At 35.8% G+C, this 12,167-nt stretch overlaps 1 protein-coding gene across 2 annotated transcripts in view; it reads left to right on the top strand.

Moving 5' to 3' along the window:
* LOC124354171 (intraflagellar transport protein 172 homolog) overlaps positions 1-12,167 on the top strand; it is a 94,539-nt gene that overhangs the window by 69,297 nt on the left and 13,075 nt on the right. For both annotated transcript variants that reach the window (XM_046804433.1, XM_046804434.1), the window contains exons 23-24: positions 4,179-4,359; positions 9,937-10,071. In XM_046804433.1, coding sequence (XP_046660389.1) covers positions 4,179-4,359; positions 9,937-10,071 — 316 coding nt within the window. The remainder of the gene's footprint in view (positions 1-4,178; positions 4,360-9,936; positions 10,072-12,167) is intronic.

Here is a 12,167-nt window from a genome sequence, read left to right as displayed (position 1 = left end):
ATGCATATATTTCTAGTTGACCAGGAGTTCTTCTGCCGAGCAAGAGCACTGAGTCATCAGCATACATGATGCAGTTGCTGTATTCCTGTATGTACTTAGGGAAGTCATTTGTGAAGAGAATGAACATAATGGGTCCCAACACAGAGCCCTGGGGTACACCTCTTGTGATCTTTTTTGTGCTTGACCTGACCTTTTCCGTTTCTCTATTATTGTTGTATCTTATCTCAATCATTTGTGTTCGTTCCGTTAAGTAGCTGGTAAACCATGCTTTTGAGGTTCCACGAATTCCAAGTGTCATTAACTTTTTCAGAAGGTGTTCATGGTCAAGACTATCAAAGGCTTTACTATAGTCTAGAAGAATGGCAGTTGATGTGTTCCCCTCTTCATGCTGATCTAGTAGGAACTCTACAAGATTAATCAGTGCTGTTGTTATAGATTTACCAGGTAGGAAGCCATACTGATATTCTGTTAAGAGATTGTTGTTTGAAAGATGTTCGAGAAGTCTAATCAGCACTAATTTTTCTATTACTTTGGATATGGTTGGGATTAGTGAAATAGGCCTGTAGTTGCCTGCTTTTGTGACATCACCTTGTTTGAACTTGGGGTACACTTTTGACAGTTTCAGGGCAGACGGGAAAACTCCTGATAAAAAAGATAGATTAGTAATGTGCACCAGTGGTTCTATAAGTTCGTCTTGGCACTTTTTCAGGACTATGGTAGATAAGTCATCGTATCCTGCTGAGGGCTTTGACTTCAATCCACTAAAAATTTTGGCAACTTCTTCTGAATTAGTTGGCTTCATTGTCAGGTTGGGGATGTAATTATTTTCGGTCGGAGTTAATGGTTGTTTATTGTTCAGCTCATTGTTTTTGATGGTTGCTTCAGCCATGTTGACAAAAAAGTTGTTGAGATATTCTGCCATCCGCACTGGGCTGGACGTAACCTGGCCACCTACCTCGAGTTGGGTGAGGGCATTTTTGTTTCCTTTTGGCTGCTTTTCTAAGTTTATGACATCCCAGATGGCTTTTGTTTTATTATCCGCATCTGTTATCTTAGCTATTGTGTCTTGTTGTCTTAGGTGGCGGAGTTGCAAGTCATATTCTTTTTTGAGATGGGCAGCGTGTCTTTTATGTTCCTCACTACCAGTGGTGTTGTAAGCGTTTTGAGCAAAAAGAAGTCTTTGCCTCAATTGTTGAGCATTAGGGTTGTGGAGAGTGTATTTATTTTTGTTTCCGCTTCTTTTGCACCTGGTATATTTCACTGGACATGCTTGATTGAGTGCTGCAAGGAGAGTTCGGCTGAAATTGTCATATGCTTCATTAACTTCATTGGAGTTGTATACTTCTGTCCAGATTTCTTGACTAAGGAGATGTTTCATTGTCAGTATGTTTCTGTGACTCATGTTTCTACCCCTCCAACAAGTTGTGGTTGGCGTTTGAGTTTTTCTTCCCTTTATGATACATAGTTGTCCCGTATGATCTGATATGCTGGTTTCTATTACCTTTACAGTGATTTCTTCTTCTCTGTGTTGCAGCATACACAGTCGATGGATGTTCTTGATGTTGGTGTTATCCGAGTGGCAGGGAGGTTCTTTCTATAGAGGTTGTAGCTTGCCAGGGTCTCGATCAGTAGTGTTGTGTCGATTTGATTTTTCAGACAGTCGATATTTATGTCACCCATTAGAATGATGGGGTGTTGCTGAGACTGTAAGTTTTCTAGGGCTTCAGCTAGCACTTCTAGGTCAGACTCGAGGTTGTTATCTGGTCTGTAAATACCTACTACAATGAAAATTGACTTGCCCACTTTTAGCTTAACGGCAGCCACTTCACACACCATTTCTATCGAGAGATCTTCGATAGTGATGATAGCCTCACTGTTTTCCTTAAGATGTTCTTTCGTGTAGATAGCTACTCCCCCCTTTAGATGCTGTTTCCTGCTGTAGTCAGAAATCAGTGTGTACCCAATAAGCCTAGTGTTCAGGAGTGTTTCCTTATTTTTGCTGTGTTCGGTTACAATCAAAACATCTGGTTTTTGTATTTCCAGGAGAGAATTCATTCTATCAATTTTGTTAGCAATTCTGTCTGTATTTTGGTGTAATATGGTGAATTGTGTTTTGCATTTGATTGGTTGGTGAAAGAGGGTGTATTTCTCTGTGTCTGGAACGTTGAATTCATGAATACCCGAGTTTTGTAGCACGTTCTCTTCTGTGGAACAGTTTCTAAAAAATACTGTTTTTGGACTGTCCTATTATTGGTATGTTGTGGAGGTGAGTAGTTGTCCTGGTGATGTATTTGTACTTCCACAACAGTTCTGTTACCATCCTGAATTGGGGTATCCAGTGGTCTTGTACTTGTTTGTTCTGGTTCTAGGTTTAAAATCTGTGTTAAGGAATTCTGTTTGTGTAGTAGGGTGGATTTTGGACAGACTCCCCCTATCTTTGTCTGTTGGTCAGTTGTTGTTTGGTTGGAGTCTTCAGTCACACGGGTAGTGTTTTGTTTTTGTGACGGGGTTTGGCAGACTCCCCCTATCATCTGCTGGTCAGTTGTCTTTTGGCTGGAGCCTTGAGTCATACAGGTGGTGTTCTTTTTTTGTGGCGGGGTTTGACAGACTCCCCCTGTCATCTGTTGGTCAGTTGTCGTTTGGCTGGACCCTTGAGTCATACAGGTGGTGTTCTGTTTTTGTGGCGGGGTTTGACAGACTCCCCCTATCTTAATCTGATCCAAGTCTTGAGCAGCTAAACGTTGTTTATTCACAGCCATTTGCAATGAAACGCTAAAAAAGTTCTTTTTTCCTTTTTTAGCAGGAGTATAGTTAGGTTTAATTAGCGCATTGCTCCTCACTATTTTGTGACTTTGAGCTGCAATTATATGTCTTTCTGTGATAAGTGGTACATCTTGAATTTGTGCCATTAAGGCCTTAACTGCATTTTCCAAACTGTTTTGCCTATCTTTTAGCTGAGCAAGATCGATGAGAAAGCTTGAGGAAACAGTTGCAGGCTGAGTGGTGAGGTGTAGGGGTTCAGCTTGAGTTCCCTTGTTAGAGTATATTGTTAACTCTGATTGTTGAGTTTTTTGGGAGGTAATTTTCTTTTCAAGAGTATTTCAAAATTGTTGAAGGGTATTTCAATTGTGGAAACAGGAATGGGAACAACATTGTAGTATACTTGTCAAGGTCTAATAACATATCTTTTGTAATTTTATTTCTTCTAAAATCAGTCATGTAACTATTTTTTAATTACCCTCCCCCTCCCCCAGACTAACATTGACAGCGTTGTAATAAAATTATCCACAGTTTATACCTCTTTAAGAAAGAAAATTATAATATTAGGTGAGAACTAGTTTTAGCTCTATATAGAACATTTTAAAATTGAATATATAGTGTTTTTGTACATTTTGGCAATGTTTGAACCTTTATATTTACAAAATAATTTATTAAATTGGACCTACATAACCCAAATTACAACCATATTATATCCCCAAACTGTCTAAAAATATTCCTCTTGAAGAAAAAAGTGGCAATTCTTTTACAAAGATGTTAGTGTTATGAAGCACAATAAAAAAAGACTAGGATTGTGGTTGTATGTTTTTTTCTTAAATTTAGAATGTAATCACCCAACAGAGGTTAGAAGCTTAGACTTTTCATTTATTTTCACATCCTAAATAACAAACAGCATTTAGAATTACTCACCTTAATGCAAGATAAAATGTTTTTATTTTTTCATGAGGGTTATAAAAACAAACTTAAAAACTGACACAGAAACAGTCTTTAAAAATTTTTTTACCTTCACAGCTCTCTTCCCCCAAAGTGTATAAAAATTAATTTATGTATATATTTTATTTCTTTTTGAACTTCACTTGCAACATATCATTTTTAGCTATCTTTATCCTGAATTCAGAAACATTCTCAAAAGTTAGGTTTTGATTTTTGATGGGCTCTCCTGCGGATGTGAAGATTTATTAATGAAATAAAAAGATGTTTTTAGCCCTTAAGCTGATGTGCAGAATTATATTCTTAAAAATCAAACCGTCATAACAATATTATTATTCCTTTCCATACTTTTCAGCACATCTTTATGTGTGTCTGTAGAGGAAAACATTGTGGCAAAAATATGTCAGACACAATATAAGTTTAAATGTAAAATTCTTCTGTAGAGAGAATTTGATAGATTTTGTCTGCAGGTACATGCACAACCAGGACTGGGAGAATGCGGAGAGGGTGGCGCAGGAGCATGATGAGGAATCTCTAGCCCAGGTGCTACATGCTCAAGCCAAACAAGCTTTTCTGGACAAGAACTACCAACAATTTGAGTCACTACTACTCCGAGCTCACAAGCCTGACCTCATTGTCAAGCAGTATCAGGTGGTGGTCAACTCTTTTATTTCCATACGTAGTTACAGTAACAACTTACTAATTCGGACCTTTCTGGTTTAGGCAACTGCTTAGTTTAGACAGACCTAAAAAAACAATGTTTATGTTTAAATGGTTTTACCATAAGAGACACTTCCAGAAAGTAAGTGTACTGGTACTCTCACAGCTGTAGGGAATACTTTTTTGACATGTTGTTTCAACACTGACGCGTAGCCTGACCTCTCCCCTCCAAAACGAGACCAATCCGAGGTTAGTGTGTTGAAAACTATTGACGCAATAGCATCTCTCGCAAAAAATGTCGATCGTATCTCCCGCCAAGTGCGAAATCCGCGCCGTCATTCGCTACCTCGTTGTGAAGGGAAAAACTCCGGTTGGAATTTATAATGAGGTGAAAACTGTTTACGGTAATGGAGCTATGAATCGTACGAGTGTGTACAAGTGGTGTTGCGAGTTTAAAAATGGCTTCCTTGCATGACGATCAGAGGAGCGTAAGACCGTCAATTGTGACTGACGAACTTGTGGAAGAAATCGAGATTGCAATCCGTAACGATCGCAGATTGATATTAGATGAACTTTCTGCGATAGTTCTGCAAATCTCCAGATCCCTGATACACGAAACAATAACAGAAACTCTTGGATATCAGAAACTGTCTGCGAGGTAGGTTCCAAAACAGCTGACAGAATAGCACAAGTTGAATTGAGTACAGAGCTCGTTTTTGGAACGCTACGAACTCGAAGACGTTGATTTTCTCTACTCTTTTTTTACTGGAGTCGAAATTTGGGTTGCCTACTACACGCCTGAAACTAAGAGGCAGTCTCAGCAATGGCGTCACACCTTGTCACCCTCTGCCAAGAAATTCAAAACCACAATTTCAGCTAAAAAAATCATGGCATCCGTGTTTTGGGACCATAAAGGCATAATTTTGTTTGAATATCTGCCTCACGGGGAGACCATCAATGCAGCAAAATACTGTGAGACGCTAAAAAAATTGAAAAAGTCAATTCAGAATAAAAGGAGGAGAATGCTGACGAAGGGAGTCTGCCTGCTGCACGACAATGCTAGACCTCACACAGAGCAACTCCTGGACTCTTTTGGACGGGACGTATTGAACCACTCCCCATATTTCCCTGACCTGGCCCCTTCAGATTTCTATCTCTTCACTTCCCTGAAGGTGCACATGAGTGATAACAAGTTTTCAACGGACGAGGAGGTGAAGGGGGAGGTGAAGAAGTGGGCAAAGAGCTGGTGAGAGACTTTTTCGAGGCAGGTATCAACAAATTGATCCCGCTTCTCACCATTTGCATCGAGAGGGGTGGTGACTATGTTGAAAAATAACTTACATATGTACAAGTATAACCAAGTATGTTTTTGTTTTAATTTTTTAACACTACATAAATTGAGTACATTTACTTTCTGAGTGGCTCCATTTTATATATATATATAAAATTATACGGCCAAATACAAAATAATTGAATCGGAAAAAGTAAGTGCTCTGTGGTGTAATGGTAGCACATTCACCCGGCAAGTGAGAGATCCGGGTTCGACTCCCGGCGGAGCAAGTACTTTTTGCGATTCAATGTTTATTGAAATTAAATAAGGCTATTGCCATTTATACAATTTAATGTATGTATATATATATATATATATATATACAGGATGAATATAAAGTCAGGACCCCCCTCTACTTTTTTCTATAGGTGATATAAGGAGATATCCTTTGGGTAGTGGTGCAATATGAAAAAGAAGTTTCATTTTATGATATTGAAAATTTTTTGTGTCCCCCAAGAATTTGAAATTTTGGGGGCAACCCAAAAATTTCAAATGCAAACCCCTATCAAGTGACCCCTAATTTTTAAAGAGCATGAAAAATCTTAAATAGTGGTGAAAACCAGAGATTGCTATCTCTTTCCTAATCCGAAATAATAGCCAGTATTACCAGAACAATTTGAATAACTCACCACGTCACAAAGTCAAATTAAATGTTCTAACTAAAGACCTCCTACTATTTGGCAGTGAGACAAGCGTAGAGTGAACGCCTCTCTGACGTTTTGGAAAGTCTGAGGTGGTATTTGGTTGCAAGAATCAATAATCCTGTTTCTTAAATCTTCAAGGTTTGCTACTGGTGTTTTGTAAATTATGGATTTTATGTGACCCCATAGAAAAAAGTCCATGGGTAAGGTCCGGAGACCGTGCAGGCCATTCTATTACACCACGCCTACCAATCCACTGACCACGTAGCTGAGTTCCCAGGAAATGTACAGCATGATGATAATGTGGTGGGGCACCATCTTGCTGGAAATGAACGATTTCTTCTTCAAATTCATGTTGATTCTCCCTAATAACAGTATTTATTGCAGGAAAAATTGATTCTTGTAACATTTCCAAATACAGTTGACCATTGAGATTCCCATTAATAAAAAATGGTCCTATAATGTGATTCCCAAAAATCCCGGCCCACACATTAACTTTTTCTGGGTACTGGGTGCGAGATTCTCCCAGTACCTGCAGTTGTGTTTGTTCACATCTCCATTGACGAAAATACTGCATTCATCACTAAACACAGCCTTTTGAACAAACAATGGATGAGCAGAAATTAGTGCTTCTATTTCTTCACAAAATTGTAGACGACGGTATGGATCGTCTTCGTTTAACTCATGGATAAGCTTAATTTTACAAGCATGAAATTTATTTTTTTTCAGTAACTTTACCACAAACATTTGGGAAACATCACAAAGATTTGCTACTAATATGGTGGCCTGCTGCGGATCTTCAACAAATTGTGCAACAATTTCAAACTGTTTGTCACTGCCTAAAGGAGGCCGACCTGAGCGTGGGGCATCTTTGAAGGAACCAAATTCTCGGAACTTATTTACTAAAGTTGTTAAGTATTTCCTTGTCACAGGTCTATCAGGATATGCCAAATTAAACCGCCTTTCTGCCTCATGATAATTTTCATTCAAAGCCCCGAAAGTAAATATCATTTCTACTTTATCTTTGTGACTACGTGCCATTTTTACTTGTAATCAGTATTAATTAGATAATATTATTTAAAACTTACAATGCGAAATTGCATCTAAATAAATTATTGTAATAACACTAAAACACATAAAAACTTCTCAAAATACTTCACGGAACAGTAACCACACAATACCACTGGATAATAATGATCCACTAAGATAATAACTACTGTCAAAGTATGACCTGTTCTCACAAGATTGAAACAAAGAATAGACTAGTTTGTACTAACTGTACTTCGAACCGGGAAAGCCCAGTCACTCATTGACAATAAACTCCTTATCAGTTTACTTTCTAACATTGGATTCTTCGTCCATTGCATGCCTCACTCATTGAAAACACAAACAACCAATAAACCTGTTTCTATGCAGACGGAAACTGTACCCAAACAAAATAAATTTAGGTGTAAAGACTTAATTACAATTTTTATTGGCTATGTTGTTGGAAAAGAGGTAGCAATCTCTGGTTTTCACCACTATTTAAGATTTTTCATGCTCTTTAAAATTAGGGGTCACTTGATAGGGGTTTACATTTGAAATTTTTGGGTTGCCCCCAAAATTTCACATTCTTGGGGGACACAAAAAATTTTCAATATCATAAAATGAAACTTCCTTTTCATATTGCACCACTACCCAAAGGATATCTCCTTATATCACCTATAGAAAAAAGTAGAGGGGGGTCCTGACTTTATATTCATCCTGTATATATATATATATATATATATATATATATATACTAGCTGTTTCCCGCGGCTTCGCACGCTTTTCGTAAGTTTTGCCCGCGTATGAGCATTTCTGGTTGAAGTAAATTATATTTCCAACCCCGATGTAGATTTTACCTTGATGTCACGATCAAGAAAATATGTCAAAAATGTATTGTACATGCATAATGTATTTTATTACAAAGTGGTCTACCACTCAACCTTTAAGTTCAACCAAAAATTTAGTTTAGACAATTATACATCATAACTTAGCGCCTTCAAATAGTGTTTCACTGTTTAATATACGTATCTATCTCGTAATTGCAGGTTATAATGTGCAGGCGCTTTGAAAACTTTTCTTCATTTTATTCGTTTATATTCACGACATAAGCGAATAATTCAGATAATAACTATCCTATCTTCTAAGTTAGACTAAATTACGGATACATGTGAAATTTGATTGAAATTGGTTCAGTCGTTTTGGAGTTTATTGGCAACATACATCGTGACTCAAGATTTTTATATATATAAGATATATATATATATATATATATATATATATATATATATATATATATATATATATATATATATATATATATATAATGGAGCCACTCAGAAAGTAAGTGTACTCAATTTATGTAGGGTTAAAAAATTAAAACAAAAACATACTTGGTTATACTTGTACATATGTAAGTTATTTTTCAACATAGTCACCACCCCTTTCGATGCAAATGGTGAGAAGCGGGATCAATTTGTTGATAACTGCCTCGAAAAAGTCTCTCACTTGATAGGGGTTTACATTTGAAATTTTTGGGTTGCCCCCAAAATTTCACGTCCTTGGGAGACACAGCAAATTTTCAGTATCATAAAATGAAACTTCCTTTCCATATTTTACCACTACCCAAAGGATATCTTCTTACATTACCTACAGAAAAAAGTAGATGGGGGGGTTGTGACTTAATATTCACCCTGTATGTGTGTGTGTTTGTGTGTTTTTTTTATTACACTGTCTAGTTGGTATTTTTTTATAAATAATAATACAATTATTTTACTGAATGATTCCTATCCTCTGAAGTTAACGGTGTAATTTCATATAATAATATTACCAAATGTTACATGACAGGATCCCTCTATTGAGGAATGCCAATTTAATTGAAGTCATTTGTTACTTTACTTTTGTAATAGGTATGTACTGTGACAATGTCAATTGTACTTTACGAATTAATTGTGTATAAAGAATAATAAAGAATCTTGAATGAGTTCTTGCCATAAGTTCAATCGGTCAATAAGGAGTACTACCTACAAGTTAACGGTGTTAGCGTGGAGCAATCTGAAATAAACACCCGGATTTGTGTCAAAACAGTTCATGGCTTTACACTATGAAAATGCACCTGCTCACACTTCATTGCTTGTTCATGAATAAAAAAAATAGTAAAAATGCATAAATAGTATTGTAAAAATGCCCCAGCATCCATTTCTCCAGACAAGGCTCCGTGTGACTTTTTTATTTTAAAAAATAAAGAGAACCTTGGAGGATTGTTGTCTTACAAGCGTAGATGTCATTAAAATGCATCGCTGAAAGAGCGAAGGGTATCCTAATGACTAAGTTTGAGAAGAATTTCTAGGGTCGAAAGATGCGCTGGCATAAATGCATAATATCTAATGGAGACTATTTTGAAGGTGACTACAGTAATGTAGACAAATAATTTTTTTTTTTTAATTAAAATTCCCATTACTTTTAACACACTACATATAACTATTAAAATATATGTTTAACTCTTCTATAGTTTCATTTGTCCTCTCTGAACCCTTAAGTTGTTGTGTTTACTGATATGTAAGTTACACGCAGGAAGCTGGGCTGTGGGTGGACGCTCTCCGAGTGTGCAGAGAGTATCAACCAGCAAAGCTGTCCACCCTACAAGCTGAGTATGAGAGAGAAGTTGGCTCCCGGGGCGCTCGTGATGTCAGCTCCATTCTCAGTCAGGTAATAGTGGCTTGATACTTTGTATTATAGTCAACTTGCTATGACCGACCTACACATTATAGATTGTCCATGTTTGTACACTAACTGTGCTCAATACATTTAACAAATAATAACTATTCCAAGAATTGTACAAGAAATGCAGCAAGTCAAAATCAAATCAAAATCTTTTTATTTGCCATAAAAATCACAAAAATTATTGACATAGTCACATTTGCAGCTACAGCCATATCTATCTCTGTTTTAAAAGACTAGCTAAAAACTTTAATAAAATAAAATCTCGCAAGTACGAATTCAGCTTCCAATCAAACTAATATTCATTGGATAGATTTGTCGATCTCTTAGAATTTGTCTGTTCTGTCAAAATTACTAGAAAAACTAGTTAAAGCAAGGCTGATTCAGTTCTTGGAAAATAATGATTTTTGTTTTTCAGTCAGTTTGGCTTCAGGGAAGGTCTAAGCACTAAATTTGCTCTTTAACACTTTTTGTCAATTTCTGAGGGTTTGAATAGTGTGACTGACAATAAAATAGCTGGCCTGTTTTTAGATGTGAGCAAGGTCTTTAATACTTAGGATCATCAGAATCTGCAGGAATTAGAGGGATATCACTTTTATGGTTTAGATATTTTCTCTATGGAAAGAAGCAGTTAGTCAAAATAGTAAAAGTGAAATTTTAAACATTAAATAATATAATATAGGGAGTACCACAAGGATCTGTGGTTGGCCCTATTTTTTTTTACTATTCATTAATGACTTGCAACAATATTTTCAATGGACGTGTTACAGCTTTTGCTAATCACTTGGTCATACAGTTCCAACTCTTGGGAAATGTTAAGGCAGAAAATACAAGATGTATTACATAGGACATCTCTTTGATTCAGCAGTAACAAGCTTTCTTTTTTCTCTTTCTCAATCAGGTAATTTTGCATCTCCTTTAACATATTACACTATAAATAAAGCAGGGTGTAGTGAAAACAGTTGTTCCCATGACATTTTAATGCAGTGTACGTTAACAAAATATTTAGGTTTACATCTAGATGAAAATTTGTCATGGAAGGTTCATGTGGGTCATTTAAAAAAACTCACTGCGTCAGTCACTTAGATAATTTTTTCATCTGAAAAACCTATGTCCTTTGGCTACACTGAAACAAGTTTATTATTCTTTGATAAATTAAAAACTAGCATATGGCACTTCACTTTATGGTAGTACTTATGTGACCAATTTAAATTATCTCATAATTGTACAGAAAACGTTAATTAGATTACTAACAAATATCCATTTTACGAACATTCTCTTTCTTGGTTTGTCATTAAAAACATTCTGCCCTTAAGGTATTTGTATCTATTTAAGGTACTGGCTTTGTTCTTTAAATTAAGTGGTAATACAGGACCAGTTGTTGACAATATATATGATTATCCTTTGAGAATACTTTCTGTTTGTCGAAGCCCATCTGCACCTTGTTTAAAAAGTGTTTTGTCTACAGTAGAGTGTCGATTATATACTTTTTTAACTTAGGATTTTGTACTTTAAGAGTAATTACAGAGTGATCTTTTAAATTTAAAAAAATGTGATTATTACTATTCATAATTTTGTATTATGCTCTATTGTCACCTGTTACTTCTCATTCATGTTTTACTTATCACATAGTGCTCTGCTATGCTTGTCTCAATTTATTTTCGTGTATTCTGTTTTATCCAGGTTATTAGTATAAAAATCTATTTATAAAATATTGTATTGCTGTTGATGATTAAATGAATAATAATGACAAATTTTCATTAGACATGATATTATGTAATTCATCACTCCAAAGACGAAGTGGTGTAAGTGATGGAACACAGTTGTTCAGGAGAGTAAAAACAAAATTTAGCCCTTTGAAAATTTTTCTCATGAGCACCAGTTGTAGTCATGTATATGTTAAAATATTTATTTTATTCATTAAACATCATTACATTGTAAGTTATACTATACTTTTTAAGATAGTTTTAATTCAGGGCTTGGAAAAAATTATAACTTTAAATTATGATAGTTATACCTATTTGTTTCTGGTGTGACAAACTGTCAATGGTACAATGAAATCAATAAATCTTGACAATAAATAC

Source organism: Homalodisca vitripennis, chromosome 2 (genome assembly GCF_021130785.1).
Source record: "Homalodisca vitripennis isolate AUS2020 chromosome 2, UT_GWSS_2.1, whole genome shotgun sequence".
NCBI lineage: Eukaryota > Metazoa > Arthropoda > Insecta > Hemiptera > Cicadellidae > Homalodisca > Homalodisca vitripennis.
The sequence above is the reverse complement of the archived record's forward strand: the minus strand, read 5'-3'. Positions and strand labels throughout refer to the sequence as shown.